The sequence below is a fragment of the Heterocephalus glaber genome, unplaced genomic scaffold (assembly GCF_053883595.1).
Source record: "Heterocephalus glaber isolate CG9 unplaced genomic scaffold, H.glaber_assembly_v1.0 deba00001481, whole genome shotgun sequence".
Lineage (NCBI taxonomy): Eukaryota > Metazoa > Chordata > Mammalia > Rodentia > Bathyergidae > Heterocephalus > Heterocephalus glaber.
In genome coordinates this window covers 47933585-47954409 of record NW_028258317.1, presented here as the reverse complement: position 1 = coordinate 47954409, position 20825 = coordinate 47933585, and the positions used below count along the sequence as shown (strand labels likewise).

Genomic DNA, 20825 nt, shown 5'->3' with positions numbered 1-20825 from the left:
AAACAATACTCCATGCAACGGGAACCTGAAAAAAAGCAGGAGTAGCTATCCTCTTTGCAGATCAAGTAGATTTCAAACCAACACTGATTAAGAGAGACAAAGAAGGACACTATATCCTTGTGAAGGGAACAATCCAAGAGGAAGAGATGACAATCATAAATATCTATGCACCAAACACTAGTGCACCCAACTATATAAAACAAATACTAACAGACATGAAAAGTCATATATGCACTAATACAATTGTAGTGGGGGACCTCAACACCCCACTGTCACAAATAGATAGATCAATCAGACAAAAAATAAGGAATGAAATACTAGAACTCAATCAAACTCTTGAACAAAGGAACTTAACAGATGTTTACAGAGTCTTCCACCCCACAAAATCAGAGTACACATTCTTCTCAGCTGCACATGGGTCATTCTCAAAAATAGACCATATACTCACACATAGAACATGTTTAAGTAAGCGCAAAGGAATTGAAGTTATCCCCTGTATATTGTCAGACAATAGTGCGATGAAATTGGAGATCCATAGCAAAAGAAACTGCAAAAACTTCATAAACACATGGAAATTGAACAACACACTTCAGAATAACCAATGGGTCACAGAGGAAATTAAAGAAGAAATCAGACAGTTCTTTCAATTAAATGACAATGACAATACAACATATCAGAATCTATAGGACACAATGAAAGCAGTCTTACCAGGGAAATTCACAGCACTGAATACACATATTAGGAAAACAGAATAAGCCCAATTCAACAACCTGATGATGAACCTCAAGCTTCTAGAAAAAGAAGAGCAGGACAATCCCAAAGCTCATACAAGGGAGGAAATTATAAAGATCAGAGGAGAAATCAATTCAATGGAGACTAAGAGAACGATACAAAAAATCAATGAAGCCAAGAGTTGGTTCTTCAAAAGAATCAACAAAATTGACAAACCCTTAGCCAACCTTGTCAGAAAAAGGAAAGAAAAGGCCCAAATCCATCCAATTAAGAATGAAAAGGGTGAAATTACAACAGACCCAGCAGAAATCCAGAGGATCATCAATACCTACTTCCACAGCCTGTACGCCAATAAGATGGACAACACAGAAGAAATGGACAGATTCCTAGATACACATGAATTACCAAAGTTGAACAAAGAAGACCTAAAAATTCTAAACAACCCAATATCAATCAATGAAATCAAAAACATAATTAAAAACTTATCAACTAAGAAAAGCCCGGGCCCTGATGGCTTCACTGCTGAATTCTACAAGACATTTAGAGAGGAACGATTGCCACTACTGTTTAAACTCTTCAATGAACTTGAAAGGGAAGCAATACTCCCAAATTCATTCCTGGAAGCAAGCAACACGTTGGTCCCCAAAGCAGAGAAACACCCAACCGAAAAGGAGAATTATAGACCAATCTCACTAATGAACAGAGATGCAAAAATCCTTAATAAGATAATGGCAAACAGAATGCAGAAGATCATCAAGAAGATCATACACCCTGATCAAGTGGGATTCATCCCAGGGATGCAGGGATGGTTCAATATACAAAAATCAATCAATGTAATACACTATATCAATACAGCCAAGGACAAAAACCATATGATTATCTCCATAGACACAAAAAAAGCATTTGACAAAATCCAACATGCATTTATGATAAAAACCCTATAAAAATTTGAATAGATGGTCACTACCTCAAACTGAGAAAAGCCATCTATGAAAAATCAACAGCCAATATCATACTAAATGGTCAAAAACTGAAATCCTTCACACTAAAATCAGGAACAAGACAAGGATGTCCACTATCACCACTCTTTTTCAATATAGTTCTGGAAACATTAGCCACGGCAGTTAGACAAGAGAAAGAAATAAAAGGAATCAAGATAGGAAATGAAGAAGTCAAACTGTCATTATTTGCTGATGACATACTATACTGTATATAGAAGACCCCAAGAACTCCACCAAAAGTCTTCTAGACTTAGTAACCAAATTCAGTCAAGTAGCTGGTTACAAGGTCAACACACAAAAATCAATAGCTTTCCTCTACACGAATGACAGACTCACTGGGAGAGAAATAGGGCAAATAATTCCTTTCACAATGGCTTCCAAAAAACTGAAATACCTAGGAATCAACCTAATGAAAGAAATCAAAGACCTCTTCTCTGAAAACTATGGCACTCTGAAAAGAGAGATTGAAGATGATATCAGAAAATGGACAGACATCCCCTGCTCCTGGGTAGGGAGGATTAATATAGTGAAAATGGCCATACTTCCAAAACTGCTATATAGATTTAATGCAATTCCGATTGAGATCCCAGCAGCATACTTCATGGACCTTGAGAAAACAATCCAAAAATTCATTTGGAACAAGAAGAGACCCAGAATAGCAAAAGCAATTCTAGGTAACAGGGACATAGCAGGGGGTATCACAATCCACGACCTGCAACTCTACTACAAAGCTACTGTGATAAAAACAGCATGGTACTGGCAAAGAAACAGACCTGAGGACCAGTGGAACAGATTAGAAGATGCAGAAACAATGCCAGACACACTCAGCCATCTCATCTTCGATAAAGGAGCCAAACACCCTCACTGGAGGAAAGATAGCCTCTTTAATAAATGGTGCTGGAAAAATTGGGCTTCAACTTGCCAAAGATTAAAACTAGACCTGTATCTCTCGCCATGCACTAAACTAAAATCAAAATGGATTAAAGATTCTAAATATTCAAAGAGAAACTCTGAACCAGTTGGAACAGAGGTTAGGTAGAACCCTTGAAGACATCGGTGTAGGAAAAGATTTTATGAACAAAACCTCAGTTGCCCATGAACTAGCATAATCAACAAGTGGGATCTCTTCTTATTAAAAGGCTTCTGCACAGCAAGAGAAACCACCAGCAGTGTGAAGAGACAACCCACAACATGGGAAAAAATTGTCACCTGCTCTTCCTCAGACAAAGGTCTACTATCTCAAATCTATAAAGAATTTAAAAAGATCAGACCTCCCAAATTTAAAGACCCAATCCAAAAATGGGCAGCTGAAATGAACAGACATTTCTCAAAGAAGTAAAAATAGCAAATAAGCATATGAAAAAATGTTCACCATCACTGGTCATTTGAGAGATGTAAATGAAAACAACGCTGAGATTCCCCCTCACACCAGAAAGAATGGCTGTTATCATGAAATCAACCAATAACAAATGCTGGTGGGGCTGTGAGGAAAGAGGAACCCTGCTCCACTGGTGGTGGGAGTGTAGACTGGTGCAACCACTGTGGAAATCAGTATGGAGACACCTCGAAGAACTAGGACTGGAAGTCCCATTTGACCCCACTATTCCACTGCTGGGGATCTTCCCCAAATAATTAAAAGAATCATACCACAGTGATATATGTGCACCCATGTTCATAGCAGCACAGTTTGTGATAGCTGAAACTTGGAAACAGCCCAAATGCCCATCAACTGGAGACTGGACAAAGAAAATGTGGGGTTTTTTTTATAAAATGGAGTACTACTCAGCCATAAAAAATGAAAAATTAGAGACATTTATAGCTAAGTGGATGCACATTGAGGTGATACTCTTAAGTGAAATAAATAGGACACACATGTGTAAATACCGAATAGTTTCTCTGTTGTGAGAAACTGAAAGTGTAAATAAGGACTAAAATGTATAATAGGTAATGTGAAATAGGAAGAAAAGGGGCAAAGGGGAAGGAAGTGGGAGAGCTAGGGGAAAGGATAGAAGGGAATGGGATTAATATGAGAAAATGGAAAAATAGGAACAAAATCTTTGTAAATAGGGAGGACTGGAGGGGTTGAAGGGAGGGCTGGGCAAAGGTGAAAAAGAAGAGTCAAGAGAGACTATGTAAAGGTGCAAATTTCCAACGATGAACGTCATTATATTGTATACCTAAAATGTACCAATGATTAGAGTGAATAATCAATAATGCAAAATAGGAAGAAAAGGTCCAAAGGGGTAGGGGTAGTGGGAGGGTCAGGGGAAAGGAAAGAAGGGAAAGGAAAAGTGATGAGAAATGGAAAAAATGGAAATAAAGTCTTTGTAAATAGGGAAGGGTGGAGGGGGTGAAGGGAGGGCTTGGAATAGGAAAAAAAATAAGACCCAAGATGCATTATGTAAAGGTACAATTCCCAATGAGAAATTTAATTGTGTTGTATACCTAAAATGCACCAATAAAAGAATTTAAGAACAACAACAACAACAAAAAAAATAAAATATAAAAATCTATCCAGAGCAGAAGGTAACCAAATACAGTCCTATGTGATTCACATAACTTCAATATTTGTATATTTATGGAAAGAAAATAGAATTCAGTTCAGGTACCTGCTATGTGCATGTCTGTCTGTCCACCTTAACTATCTTCTTACCTACCACCTACCTACTTACTTAACTAACTGAACCCTTACAATGTCTCTGGGGAGAAATGGTCCTTATGCTTATTCTGTTGATGATAAAAATATATATATATTATATGCATATATAATGTGTATATATATACATATATATCCCTGATCAAAAAGTGTTAAGTAATGACAACTATTTTGGATGCTTTTGATAGTGGAGAGAAATTTCTTGAAATCTGCATTGTGAGGGCTTTTAGCAGAGTATTATTGTCTTTAAATATCTCCTAAATGATAACCAAATTCATCAAAACATCTTTCATTTAACATTGGTACAGGGTTTCCCAAATGAGAAAAAGCAGCTGCTGACTTTAATTTCCAATTTTATATCTGTAGGGAATATTAATCCTTTATTTGGTAAAAGCTTGGGTTCCTTATTTGTTTTCTATATTGAACCTATATAACTTCAAATAGTTTTTATTGAAGTTTGCTAAGACTAAAATTTCTGTTAGTTTGTTTCATACAAAAGTAAATTTCATTCTATCACTGTTGTTCGTCCTGCTCTTTGGGACTGGCCAGGTATCCTAACAATGTGTGCTACTGGCCACTCTGCACACAGGGCAGCATATTTATATCACAGCTTAATCTGTCAGGCTTTTTGCCCTCTGGGGACATAGCAATGTATGTACATTTGTATAGTTTCAAAATCTGTAAGAGGCAGTCGCGAGACACCGTGCAGGTAGTGAAGTGTTCAAATAAGAATACAGAGCTTAGTTGCTTTAGAAAAGAAAATCAGTTTCAAATCCAGGAGGACTCAAAACCACCATTAGGCTAGAGCAAGAGGAGCCTCTGTCCTGAACCTCACAGTATGGGGAGCCCTGCTTAGTAGATGTTCCTTTCTGGAGTTTGTGTTTTCCTCCTATCCCCAGCCCTCAAGCCATACTCCTGTTATCTGTAAAGCTCTGAGTTCCTTTCTAGGCCTCTACAACAAGTCTCTTCTAAGTCTACCCATTAGAGGAAAGAAAGGACAGGGCAGTGGTTTGCGAAAGGTACAAAAACGTTTGAACATTAGGCTGAGGTGTCCACACATATGAACACAAAACTATAAAATAAGACTAGGGTGGATGCAGAAGACAAGAGAAGTGTTTGCTAGCCAGAGGCTGCCTATGCCTATGTCATCATTTTCTGACACAGAACTTGTAGATGGAAAAGATTAAATTTAAACCCAGTCTTCCCAGTTGTTATCAAGATAACATTTGTCAAGCTGGGTGGATAGAACAGATTTTATTTACATGCTGGTTCACAACTTTTAAACTATTTAGACATATAGTATCTGGGTCACTGCAAACATTAGGGAATGGCCTAGTGCATATGAATTATGCAAATAAAGCTCTGGGTGGCAGAGAGAGAACCTTGCTCCTAACAAAACTGGTTCCTCTTGAGGCCACTTGCACCATTTAAGAGGAAAGCATAGCATTAATTTATTATATCAGAGGAATAGGACTTAATTTTTATTATACCATCTGTCTGTTTTCAAAATCATTACCAGAGAGACAATGGGGTTGGAGGTGGAAATGTTCTCTTGTACCAAGAAAATCTTTACAGCAAGTTTAAGTAGGTTTGAAGTGTTTGTACTATTATTACACCAGGCCCATACTCTTGTAGAGAATCTCTCATTCTTATGACATTTTATAGCAGTGTGTTTTAGCACAATGATAGTACTAAGAAAAGCAGAAAAAAATTCCTATGAATTGAAGAACTTGTCCATCTCAAACAAAGGCTATTTCTTTATCAGCAGGATGAGAACCATCATCTTCACCTGTGACTGAGAGAAAAACACTATAAAATCAATCTTCACGCCAGAGCTGGGCTAGGGACAGGCAACAGCATGTAGGAAGGAGGCCAGTAGGTGGAGCTTCACGCTTGATCTATGCCATGAAATATGACACTTAGCTTGCCCTTTGGTTGGGCTTGCTCAAGCATCACCAGACTCTTCTATACCAATAACTTAGTGGTGGAGTTTGCTGAAGATTTTGTGCTGTGCTTTTTCTTCTGATGTCTACAGTGACCATTTTGGTCAGTGAAGTACTTAATCTATTTTTTGTTCCTTTCCCAACTTCTAGCTACCTAGTTGTAAGCACTTATACATCCCTAATGTGTTATGGAGGTCCTCTGAAATATTCTAAGAAGTGCACCTTCTTCTTGGTCAAGGAGCTTTATTATCCTAGAAATTCAGTATATGAATCATCATCCATTGAGATGTCCAGTAAGTTGGTAGCTTGTCCCTCCAACAGTCTTTTGTACTTTCTTCCTTTAGTGACTTTTTACTTATTTTCTAAATTTATTTATTTTGGTACTTACTTTGGGTTGTGTTTAGATTACAGTTATAAGCAAAATTCTCTCTATTCTCTGAAAAGGAGAGAAGAGGCTAAACCTCAGAGCCAGCAGGGAAGGAAATCCCCAAGGAATAAGGATCCCAGAGGGAAAGGGCTAAAGAAGTCAACAGGCTCTTTTCTCAAAAGCAAAGAGACAAATGAACAGAATGACAAGCCAGGAAAAGGGAAGAAAAAGGGACAGTTTCTATAGAGCTAATTCTATGTCTCCTCTATGAAGCCATTTATAAATTACTTTCAGGTTATTAGAAATTGTGCTAATATAAAGAAACATATTTACAGCTAAACCAAATTCTAATATATATATATTAGAATTTGGTATATATATTAATATATATTAATATATTGTATATAATTAATATAATATATAAATATATTATATATAATTAATATAATATAAAAATATATTATATAATTAATATAATATATATTATATATAATATATTAATATAGTATATATAATTAATATAATATATATTATATATTAATATTATATATTTATATATTAGAATTAGGTCTGGTATTTGGGTGGGTACAAAGTAGCTGAAGGGTATAATTTGTTGTTTTGGGGCTGATTTGGCTTTTCAATTGCAATTTGATTTCCATTAGTATTTAATTTAGCTTGTATATTCTAAACATCTACCAACAAAAAAAGTAAGGGGTAAGGTAGTAGGACTATCAGGAGACATCCTGCAAGCCAAAGGAAAAAAGCACCGGAACAAAATAGCAAGCACATATATTAGGCATCTGGTTTATTTATCACTGTGACAGGGAGAATGAGTATGTATACATGGATATGTGTTTGGGGCAGTTACAGATCAAAATAAATTGATTAAAAATAAATATCCTTATTCTGAAGCAGTATACAAAATAATTTATAGGTGAAAATTTTAATGTGAATTAAGCTCATTGAATAAGATAGCTCTTTTTCTAAAGTTAGTTCTACAACTTGGTGGTTTTGATTTGGGGTAACTCTGTTTTCCTCACTGGTAAAAATGGGATACACTAACACATCTTTTGCAAGGTGTGGGTAAATATTAAATAAGAATGTAAAACACTGAGAATGGTGATGTCACAAAGTCTGACCTTGATTAGAAAAATATTAATAAATGAGAAGCTTTAATATAAATAACAATAACATAACTTTTGAAAAAGTATTTGGCTCAGTCACTTTCTTGTCCATGAGACACACTATCCGACATCTGCAACTTCAAAGAGGAGAGGTTTATTTTGGCTCAGTCTGCAGAGGTTTCAATCTAGTTAGCTGGTTCCAGGGCAGAAGCCACATCTGCCATGGAGGAAAGCTGCTCACCTCATGGCAATGGAGAAACAGAGAGCAAGGGAAGGGGTGGGGTGGGAGTAGCTCTCAGTGATCTACCTTTTCCAGTCAGGGCCCACCACCCAATGGCAAATAGCCACAAAATCATTAGTCAACTAATCTACTTATTAATATAGTGGCCTCAGGATAAAATCACCTCCCCAAAGCCCGGCCATGATTATGAGGCTTTGGGGGTAGGCACACCTAGATATTAACTATAACACTATTTCAAACATTTCCTAACCTACTACTTTTCCTCTTTTTTTTTTCTGCAAAATATCTCAGTTTGGAAACATTCCTTCGAAAATGTTCTTTATAACAAGCCCATCATTCCACAAACACATTTTTAGAGTATTCCATAGTTGCAACAGAGTAATGCTCACTGAAATTTTTCTTTGGTTCGATTTTACTTTAAGCATCCATGTTTAGTTAGTAAGGTTGTATTTCTAACAAATGGTAGTTTTTCACTGAACTTTTATCTCCAAAGCTTGACTGTTAAATTATTATTGCTTTTCTTCAATTATTAGGTTTTGAAGACTTTTTTTTTCACTTCCACACTGAGTATATCAACTTTGAGGAATCCAAGACATTTTTCCCATAAATGGTAAATCCTTATGTGTTTTTAAATTTTCCCTAAAAATATTACTGAAATATTATCTTTTTAGTACTGATATTCACAACTGATATTCATTTAATGAATAAATGAAGCATCTTTTGGTTTCTTTTATTTAAAAAATTTGGTCACAGAAGTGGTATAGATATAAAATAAGTGTAATTATGATAAAAAGATTATAAATCTACCTGATTAAATATTGATTATAAAAATGTTTGCCCCAGAAAATTACTGTGTAAAGCAACCAAAATGTTATATATTCAATGAATATATTCCTATACAATATTTATGGTATTCTAAACATCTATAAAACTAAAAAAGATTTTTTTGCTCCATTTTTCTTGTCAGAGTTGTACAGAATATTTAAAATTTTTTTTATTTAACAGATGTGCAAACAGATGTGACTTGTTTATTTTGTTCCTACTCTTAAAATTCCACCACTGCTAGAAAGCCTATGGGCATATTTAAAATATTTGAATAAAAATTTGAAAAACTACATAAATACTAGCAATAAATAAACTGTTTCTTGTCATTTAGGAAAAAGGAAAGAAGGAAAGAAGGAAGGAGGGAGGAAGGGAGGGAAGGAGGGAGGGAAGAAGGGAAGGAAGGAAGGAAGGAAGGAAGGAAAAGAGCAGTTCTGGAATTGCAAATGTCTTAAATACCTTACTAGGAAGTACTAATGTAGTAGCAGATTGACATTTTAGAAGAAAACTTATGGGGACTGCAATGCTATTTCTAGTTTGGGGTGGGGGTCCAGTATGAGGCAGTCTTCCTTTCAACAACTGAAATGATACTGTTACAGTGAATACAAAAACAATATTTCATGTAGTTGGATATTTTGCTTGTAAGTTGAACATGTACATCTCTTCTGTTGCTCAAATAATGCAAATAATGTTAGTTTTAAATTTCATTTATTTAGTCTATATTATTGGAAACATATATTAATTGTTGTTCTTAAGTCACTTTAAAAGGAAAATCCTTTTCCTTTCTTTGGACTTATTTAGCTGACACTTCTCTAAACAAAAGCCCCCCCAAAATGTGAAACAAATGTCCAGAAAAGTTTGTGATTTGATGACTTCTAAACTGTTCTTACTCCAATTCTATCCCAGCCTGGAGCAGGTAATAAGCACAGTAAACTAATAGCAAAGACTCTGGTGTTAGACTGTTTGATTTCAAAACCTGATTTTACAACTTAATAGCTGTGCAACCTTGGGTAAGTTATTGGATGGCTCTGTCTCATTTCATCACTTGTATAGGTATAATAGTGTACACTCAAAGGGTTGTCAGTGCCTGGCACACTGTGACTACGTAGTGGTTAGGTTCACTTGAAATCTTTGGCTATCCTAATCCAATTCTTCCTCTTTCCATACTTGCATCTCAGATTCCCCGTGAAATCTGGCCATGTTCCCTCCCATCTTGGATATGACCTGTGGATGTTGCCCTGTGCCTTTGCTGTTCTCCACCCCTTACCTCTGGTCCTCTCAGGTAGAATAATTATCCACTGCTGTAAGTCTCTCAGTATCTATAAAGTATACACTAAAATGTACACTATTTAAAGGTAGAGAATTTTAACAAAATTCATTGTTAATCATTACAGTTTTGGCCTGGAGTAGCTACATAAGAAATATTTGTTTAATTAATTAATTAATTTCAGAGATGAGGACTCTGAGTTCAACACAAAGGGACTTCATTTGCCCAAGATAAAGCCATTATAAATGACAGAACTAGAAGAATTCAGTCCTACCAACTCAAAGTCATCTATTATCTTAAAGCATTGAATGTTCAATTGTGTAAATCATACAAAGAACCATGAAATTAGTAAACTGTGTAAGATGAAAAGTAAAAATGCAAACAGAGAGAAGATGACTGACATAGTATGGGGGAAATGGGCTTCACAGAGGAACTGATCTCTATGACATGAGGTAAGAGTTGGAATGGACAAAGAAAGGTGGACTGAGGGTTCTAAGCAGAAAGAACCATTTTATGCAGTGGTCCAATAATGAGATAAGATTGGTGAATGAGAATAAAGAAAAGATACTGTGATTGTAAGCAAAGAAGCAGGAAATAGGCTGAGGTTGATCAGAGAGAAAGGGCCAAATCACACAAGACCTTGTGTACCAAGAGAAGGGAAAGAACTCTGAGTTTTAAGTGAGGGATAACACAATCAGCTTTCCATCTTCATAGGATTATACTGATTGCACTATTTCAGAATGAAAAGCATTATTAGTAACTGGTGGAGACAGAGGTCAAGATAGGACATCAAAAAGATGTTGCTTAGCATGTCAACAGGTAGGACTGTTGTGCCATTTACTGAAAAAGAGGTAATAATAGAGAGATCAAGAGTCGAATTAACTGAATATATAACAAGCTTTCAATAGTGACAATTATTGCTTTCACAGTGGTTGTTATTATTGATGATTAAAATTTTATGGGCTTCAGTAGATTTTGGTCTGATGTCCTCCTCTGCTGTAAACAGGCACTTCTGCACTTGGTATGTGGAAAGGAGTCACCCCAGGGGCTAAGAGAGAGTAGGCATAATATGTGATGGGAACATGAGAAAACAGTCTTTCTTTTCTTGAATTTCCTTCTCTTTTTCCCCCAAATGAAGACATTTTAGATATAATATGGCCATGGCCAGCAGGTTTAGGATACCAAAAAGGTGTTTGAGGTATCAATGCTGTACAAGAATATCAAACCTAGAAAGTTAGGCTTAATTTGTCTTCTAGGCTAAATAATGGATTGATGGGGTAAAAACAGCTCAAACAATTTTCCTACAAAAAATATGCTTAGATCTTTAATTTTACAGAAGGTAATTTATACCTTATTTTTTCATTTAGATTTCATTCATACATCTTTGCCTCATGTGACAATCTGTCATATTCATTTACATTGTTACATATAGAAAAAAGAATGCCAGATTCTGTGCCCTGGCTGCAGCCACCAACCAAGGCCAAATGCATTATGTGTTTTATTTCTCCTCAGTACAGGGCAGCAGAAGCACTGACCAATGGAATAAGGAACAATCTAACCATGAATAAAGCCAATGCCCAGGGACAGAAGGCAACCCTGGAGGGTGTGCAGCTCCAGAGACAAACAATGAACCAAACCAGCAGTATTAGCTCCAGGAAAAGCCTGAGACTACTGTAACTTTGAAACCCTGAGGGACTTTACTCCCAAAGTGACTCCCTCCTCATGGCAGGCTAGATTTGGAGAAGAAATCCAAAGCAGCATACACCATATTGGAGAGGGTTTAAGCAAGAGGCATTCTAGGAAGGGTAAGTTGTTTAAGATTGAGCCATAGAACTACAAAAAACTTTAATTTAGGGTTTCCAGTGTTCCTCTACCACACTGGCTAGATAACAGACAACCACAAGAGAAAGTCACGGAGAGCAGGTGGGCTAGACAGACCCCCAGGGAAGTTTCAGCTTAGGTAGGAAAGGACACAGCCCTGCCCTCAGGGTGAGGAGTCAGGCCCAGTGTGTGTGGCTTTCAGAGGTGGCTAGATCTGAAAATGCTGCCATTAAGTCCAGAAGTCTGCCTGAACCCCTGTCCCACTGACTACATCCACAACAGATCAGGGATCTGACTGTCTTCCTCATCTACCAACATGAGAAAGGACATGCCTAGGCTTGGACAACTGCCACCGTCTAGGTTGTGCAGAGGGACTTCTGGAGCGGTGGGTACCTAACAAACCCCTAGGACACAAAGCTAGGCAGAGAAATCATGACTTGTTAGATTCCAAGGCTGCAGATCCTGGAAAGAAACTACTCATTAAAAAGAGAAATTGGTTTAAAAAATATTTTGGGGTTGGGTTTTTTCTCTTTTTGTTTCTTTCATGTTTTTTAAATTTGTTGCTTCTTTTCCTGCTTTTTCTTGCATGTTCTTTTCTGTTACTTTCATTAGATTCTATTAATTTCCTTTTACTCCTTAATAGGATACTTTATCTCATGTTTCTCTCTTTCTTCTCATATTCTATTGTTTTTACTCTCCCATTCCTGACCACCACCTCTATCTTTACTCATATAACCATTAAGCTTTATTAATCTTTAGACAGTTAAATTTATGCTATTACTGTTGAATTCTTTTCTATTATAAGTGGAGGTATAGTTGTTGCATTTAGTAGATATTTCCTATATGACAATATTAGATGTTTTCTTGGTTTTTATATTACAATTGATCTCGCTTCTATAGTTAAGAGTGGTATATTAATCATTCTTATGGTGTTCCAATATCTAATTTTTATTTGACACTATTACTGTTGCTGACTTTGTTGCCGTTGCCAGGGTGGCATAGTTGTTGTTATTAATTGGTCTTCTGTGCATGCCAATATCTGGACTGCCTCTGTGTCATTAACAGTACTGCAGTCCATTCCCAGAGAACTAGGTGGTGGGGTGATTACAGTGCATCCTCTCTCCCAAATTAACTATGGCAGTTTGATTTCAGGACAGAGGCAAAGACCTAGAGTTGGCCACACCCAGACTGCATGCCTGAAAAGCAGATACTAACTAAAGACATGTCCATACTAGCAAAAAAGTTTTTCAACTATAATGGACCTGAAAACCTCAGCCCCAGCCCCCCACAAAAGGAAAAAAAAAGAGAAACAGGAGAAACATGAGAAGACAAAGCATCAAAATGCCTCCAAAAATTCCCAACTCCTCCAACAATGTGGAGGTAATCGAAAGTCACACAGCTGAATTATTTGAAATTATAGAAAAGAAGATAAAAAACAAATCAATAATATGCTTGGGGACTCACAGAAGATATAACTAAAAAGATAATGGACTTAATGAATAAAACACTGAAGTGAAAGGACACTGAAAAAAGCTATATGAGCTAAACAAAAAATATAAAACATGAATGATCAATTTAGCAAAGAATTAGAGTCCAAGAAGAGGTACCAAAATGCAAGAGATTAAAAAATTCTATTGAAAGTATGGGCAACAGGTATGGTCAGTATGAAGGCAGAGTGTTAGCCTGAGAAGACAAAGCTGATGTTGGTGACCAAGTACTCAGAGATACCTTAAAAACAGCAAGAGAACATGAAAAATGGATCAGACAGCTGCTGGAAGATGCAAAAAGATTAAGATTAATTGGAATTAATGAAAAATCAGAAGATAGCACAAATGGCATAAAAAACCCCTATTTATAGAAATAACAGCAAAATCCATTCCAATATAGGGAAAGAATTTAACATACAGATGAGTGAGGCATACAGAATCTCAAACAGCCATGATCAAAAAAGAACTTTTTTATGACAAATCAAAGTCAAAATTCCAGAAGCCCAACTCAAGGGGATAATCTTAAAAGCCAATAGAGAAGAGCAATGAATCAACCATAAAGGTAAACCCATTAGAATTATAGTGCATTTCAAAAATTCAAACCTTTAAAGACCAAGAGAGCTTGGGAGTTAAGTCTTTCAAGCCACAAAAGAAAACAACTTCCAACCCAAACATATATCCTGAAAACTATCTTTCAAAATGAATGGAGAAATAGGGTCTTTCTATCACAAAGAGCACCTTAAGAAATTCATGACCACCAAACAAGCACTTCAAAAAATTCTCAAGTATATCCAAGAAAGAGACAATGACAATAACAATCAAAATGGCATAAAAAATTAAATACTTAGGAATTAACCCAAGTAAGGAAGTAAAAGACCTCTAAAGTGAAAACATATCACTCTGAAAAAGGAAAGATATCCCCTAAGAAGGATATCAGAAAATGGAAAGATATCCCCTGTTCCAGGATAAGCATAACCAACATATGGCTATACTTCCAGAAATGATATACAGATTTAATGCAATTCTAATCAAAATACCAATGTCATTTCTCACATGTCTAGGAAAAAAATACTAAAATTTGTGTGGAATCAGAAGAGACAAAAACAGCAAAAGCAATCCTGGGTAACAAAAGCAATGCAGGTGGCATCACAATTTTACAAATGAAGTTATAGTATAAAGCTATGGTGATTAAAACAGCATGGTACTGGCCCCCAAACAGGAATGTGTATTAATGGAAGAGAATAGAAGAAGCAGAAACAACCTCAGGCACAGACAGCTATTTGATTTTTGACAGAGGCCAAAAACACACACTGGAGAAAGATAGCCTTAGATATCTACATGCAGAAGATTGAGTCTAAGCCCATATGTCTCAGCACATACTACAGAAAAATAAAAATTGATCAAAGATCTAAATGTTAAAACAGACACATTTAATATGCTGGAAGATAAAATAGGTAAAACTCCTGAAGACATAGGTATAGCCAAGGACTTTTTTAAACAGAACCTCAACACAAGAAATATTATGGGGAATCAACAAATGGGATAACATCAAATTGAAAAGCTTCTGCACATCAAAGGAAACAACCAACAGAATGAAGAGACAATCTACAACATGGAAAAAAAAATTCTGCCAGCTATTCCTTGGACAGAGTATTAAAATTAAGAATATATAAGGAACTCACAAAAAAATAGACTCCCCAAAATAAAAGACACAATTAAAAAGAATTGGCAACTGAAATGAACAGACACTTATCAGAAGAAGTACAAAAGGCCAATAAATGCATGAAAAAAAATTCATCATTTCTGGCCTACACTGAAATATCATCTTGCTCCAGAAAGAATGGTTATCACTGAAAAATCTAAGAATAACAAATACTAGTGAAGATGAAGGGAAAAAGGAACTCTCCTGCATTGGTGGGAATGTAAAGTAGTACAACCACCATGGAAATCAGTGTGAAAATTCCTCAAAAAATTAAAAACAGAAGTTTCATTTGACCCAGCCATCTCCCTTCTAGGTATCTTCCCCAAAGAGTTAAAAATCATCATATTACAGGATATCTGCATATTCATGTTCATAGCAGCACAATTTATAACAGCTAGATCTTAGAAACAATGTATACATCCATCAACAGATGAATGGATAAGGAAAATGTAGTGTTTATACACAAGGGAGTACTATGCTCCCATAAAGGAAGATAAATTTGAAGCATTCATAGGTAAATGGATGAACAGGTAAATGAAAACAATATTAAGTGAAATAAGTCAGACACAGCTTAAATATTGTATGGTTTCTCTTATATGAGAAAAAAAAAATATATATATAGCAAGTAAGAAGTTCAAATACTTCCCCAAATTATCTATTCTGTTATTTCAAAATGCTAATTTGTTTCAATTATACTAATAGTTTATCTTAGTTCCTTGAAAAGAAAATTTTATGATATTATTTTCTTATTTCTTCTTAGTGAAAAATTTTTTGGTCTATGTCTTGTACTCTGAATAAGAACTTTGAAGATAATGATCCACAGTGTACTATTGTTTTTGCTTTATTTTTCATAAAATAAAAAAATTAAAGAGACGATGATGCCAATAAAGCCAAAAAGTCTGAGGGAATGAATACATCAGTCAGGGTGAGCAGTTAAGCAGAAGGGGAAAAAGGGAATCAACAATAGAAAGATAATACAATGACAGTAGTAAGTCAATATCTTTCAGAGATACCTCTCAACGTGAATGGTCTGAAATTCCCAATGAAAAGACACAGATTGCCAAAATAGATCAAGAAACAAAATCCAACAGAATGTTATATACAAGAAACACATTTAATTCAAAAATAAATTTAAGACTAAAACTCAAAGGATAGGAAACAATGCAATGGGAACAGAAATCAAGCAGGAGTCGCTATCCTATTTTCAGATAAAGTGGACAATTCAAAACTGATCAGGAGAGGCAAAGAACATCATTACACATTGGTTAAAAGAACCATTCAACAGGAAAACAACAACAATTACACCTTACACTGATGCACTAAACTTCATAAAACAAACACTGTTGGATATAAAACAGAAAAACATTAATAAAATTATAGTGGGGGACCTCAATACCCCACTGTCACAGATCAACTAGACAAAAAGTCAACAAAGAAATATGAGAGTTGAACCAAACCTTTGAATGAATGGACTTGGTGTTCCACTCATCCAAAACAGAATATATATCTCTGCAGCACATGGAACTTTCTCCAACACAGACCACATACTAGACCATAAAGCATGATTAAGTAAATACAAAAGTACTGAAATTATTCCATGGATATTATTAGATCATAGCAAAATGAAAGTAGAAATCCATGGCAAAAGAAACCACAGAGATTATGCAAACATATGGAAATTAAATAATATAATCTTAATCAATGAGTCACAGAAGAAATAAAAAAGAAATTAGACATTGTCTAGATCAAATGATAATGTCAGGACAACATAAAATAAAAGCAATAAAAAGTCTTGAACCCCGAGTTGAGAAATCTTATAGTAGTTAATATAGAAGCCAAATGGGCATTTTGCAACATCTATATAAATAAAGAAAAGACAAATAGGGGAATTAATATATGAGAGAAGTACAGATTGCTTTGGTTGTAGAAGTTCTGCCTATTATTTAAAAGCTACAGTGATTCATTCTTAGTTTCACACATACCCAATTGATACCATTTAAGCACAATTACCATGGACAATATTGTACACAGACATACAGATTTGAATACTGCAAGAAAAGGAAAAGAGGACTATTTCAATGAATGTTCTGAATATGCTTGACAGTTATAGACATCCCACCCTAAATGTGTCTGATCTCATTTGAATATGCTAGGCATGCAATGTATTTATACTGGAATACACAGAGATGAAGATCCTTGAAGCATTCTGATATATTTTCATTTATACTTTATTGTTGTATTTATTAATCTAGGAATATCATCTAATAATATTTATCTTCACTTTTAAAACTTAACTAAGCACACACATAGCTTAAAAATGAGGATGTCTTCTTTACTACTTTAGGTAATCTTTGTCTAATCTAGTATAATCCAACATGTTATAAAGTACCCCCAATTTAATATAATAAAAATGAGTCAGCGCTGAATCATTTGAGCATTTGTATCTATTTCTCATTATACTAATTACCTCTCCTATCAGCTTCAGAGTTTTCACTTTTTGACACTCTCAAGGATAAGACATTTTGATTACAAACTAGAAATTCTAACAAAGAGATTTTTTTTTCCCCACACTGTGATTAGAAGCATGGGCTTGAAAAATCACAAAATGTGTTTGAAAAAAGTCTTCACCATTTTTTAGCTATGTAACCATTTAGTCACTGTGCCTGAGGTTTCCGCATACCTCAGATGTTTATTTGTAAAAAGGATAAAATACAGCCTATTTCAAAGAACTGTTGTAAGTATTAAATGTTTTAGTACATGTAAAAGGTTTAAAACTGTGCTTGGCACATACTAAGTGTCTAAAACATGTTAGCTGCTGCCACTGCTGCCTCCTTTTCCCACTCCCCTCCCTCCCTCCTCACCCTTCTGAAACAGAGTCACTTACTTTGTTTTGAAGACTGGGAGAAAGAGTCAATGAATACAAGGGGTCATCAAAAGAGAATGATTGTTTACATTAAGAAAAACTTATTACAGCAAAAGACCCACTGCCAAGAATAGTGGGGTAAATACTGTATGTTTGAAGTGAGGGAAATATTTTGAGGGGATTAATGGCAATGTGTATTTTATTGTAATAAATATTTTGATTTAAATATTCATCATATGTTTTATCAAATGTTTATGGCAACTTTTTCATATAAAAATGTTACAGTGTGTCCTCATCCATCTTATTCACCAGATCTGGCACAGTGTATCCTCTGGTTCTTCTCAAAAGCCAAAATGACCATGAAAGGTAAACGTTTTAAATCAATTCTGGACACTGAAATAGCCCCAACAGCACAACTAAAGACATTCAAGGAAAGACTTGCAGAACTGCTTTAGGAAGCGGTAAGAAAGATGGGAAAAATCTGTTTGAAATGAGGGGGAGTATTTTAATAGGGGTTACCGACAATGTGTCTTTACTGTAATTAATTAAAAAAATTTAAATGTTCAATGTATTTTTGGGTCATACTTCATACATACTTAATTCTTTCATTTGTATTCCCAGCCCTTAGCCTTATCAGAAGAATTAATCTTTATTTCCCATTCAATAGGTTTAAATCCAATGATTCTTAAGCTTTTATTTTGCACAGATACTTTCACATAATACAATCTACAATTTTATAATTCTTTGATTAAAGAATTATAAAGGGGTTTCACAAGTTTATGAGGGGGTTGTAATTCACGTCTCTCTGCCAGGTGGCTTGAACCATCAGTGATACTTACATGACTGTCCCATGTGTGACTGTACCACTTCTACCACCCACGGAACAAGCTACCCAATGGAGCAGTTACACATGTACCACCAGTGGTTCAAGCCAGCAGGAATGTGTTCAGGACTCTCTGCGATAATGCCACAGCCCCTCTTAGGGCTGAGGCTCACTTTGGTAAGAATCACAGCTTCAATCAAAAACTAATACACTTAGATTAAAGTATAATTCAAGGTTTTTAAAAATAAAAATCCAGTTGGTCATAGCTCTTTCATCTTCTCTTACCTCGCCCATGACTGCTATGGGTGTTTCTCCTGTTGCCTGAGCAACACGATGTTCTACTAAGTAAAACATATACTCATCATAGAGTAGACGGATCAAGTGGAAGGAGCCAAAGCTAGCAGCACTTCGTAAGGTTAAGTCCCGAATAACCATTGAGCTGTGCCAAGAGAAAAGACATATACAACAAGTATTAGTGACAGCAATTACAGGTGAAGCTTTTATTCCTATTAAAAGAAGTTGGGAGCATGAAACTTGCCATGGAGTAATTTCATTATTAAAAGCAGGTAGTTCAACTAATTTAAACACAATGTTAAAGAGGTATTCCTTACTAAGGGTTGATTTTTATTAGAACTAGACAGGGAAACACCATTTTACTACTATAGGTATGCCTTCACTTCCACTAATGAGTCAGTGGAAAAAACAAAGATTTTTCAAAGGCTGACAACTCACCACCAGTATTACAGCAAAGTGAAAATCTTACTGATATTAGCACTCTGTCATCTATAAATGAGAAAGACTTTCTGGATATACTTTGGGAAAATATATATTTGAATAAGATGAAGTATACAAAAATAATATAGAAAGTTCCCGGTGGTATTCATGTAGAATGCAAGAGAGTAAGTGTGGGGATTCTAGGTAGCCTTGTTGGAAGGCAAATTTATTAAATGATTCCAGTTTCTTACTGATTTTCTTTAAGCTGATTTACCATTAGGAACTAGCATGATAAAATCAACTAAAAATGCTTATCTTTGAAAATTGTGAGCATTTAATTCATATAACACCCAAATATGAACATTAATAGAATATTAACAATAGATCTACTACATTCAAAATAAAAATGAGCAAAAAATAAAACCTTGGCCTCACCTAAGATGTAGCAGTCATTAAGCTTAATCATGCACTTCAAATCTCTTTAATATGTGTCACTTAGAGGAAGAATATGTGTATATGTCTATGTATGTGTGTAATCACTTTAATTCAGTGTCCTTTTTCTAAAGATTTTTGCCCTACAAATACTAAAATAGCCATTAGATTCTTAGGAGGAAGAAAGAGAATCCCTATGCCTTGTTTTGCAATGAAGAATTATAAAATGCCAGGCAAATGGAAAAACAGAAGATCGTACTTCATATTCTGTTTTGTTTCTGAACCTATTTAAAATAGAAGCTACTAATACAATGAATTCCATGCATTCAGCTTGGCAAGGGACAGATCATCATTATACATCTGAAACTCAAAAGCCTTAGATTCTGATTTTGGCTCTTCATTAATGTGACTGCTGACTCAAATAACTAATTTCTCTGAGATTGTTTCCTTCTCTTAGAAGAAAATGAAGTGTTTTCAGTCTTATATAATATATATAGTTATTTCAAAGAAAAATGAGCTAAAGAATGTGAAATCAACTTATGAATAAAACAACTCAAAATATAGGTGACTATAATTAGAACATACACAATAGGAAAAGATGAGCTTCTTATTCTCATTTGTTTATGGCAGCAAGAAGGGGACTACTATATGATAATGGCAGAGGACCTTTCACTTCCGTTGATCTGTTTACAAAAAGAAAAAAAAAAAAAAACAAGTAAAATCCCCATAGATTTGGAGTTAGACCCAGGTTATCACTGTGTGATCTTCAGTGTGATCACAAAATATTTTTTAAGGCTCAAAAGTTAGATTCAGGGTTGAATAAAAAGGTA

The 20825-nt window shown here is 35.2% G+C and overlaps 1 protein-coding gene across 12 annotated transcripts in view; it reads right to left on the bottom strand.

The window, feature by feature from the left end:
- Positions 1 to 20825, bottom strand: part of Rfx3 (regulatory factor X3) — a 293033-nt gene that overhangs the window by 21536 nt on the left and 250672 nt on the right. For all 12 annotated transcript variants that reach the window (XM_087184012.1, XM_021252766.2, XM_004838227.3 and 9 more), the window contains one exon: positions 19135 to 19288. In XM_087184012.1, coding sequence (XP_087040138.1) covers positions 19135 to 19288 — 154 coding nt within the window. The remainder of the gene's footprint in view (positions 1 to 19134; positions 19289 to 20825) is intronic.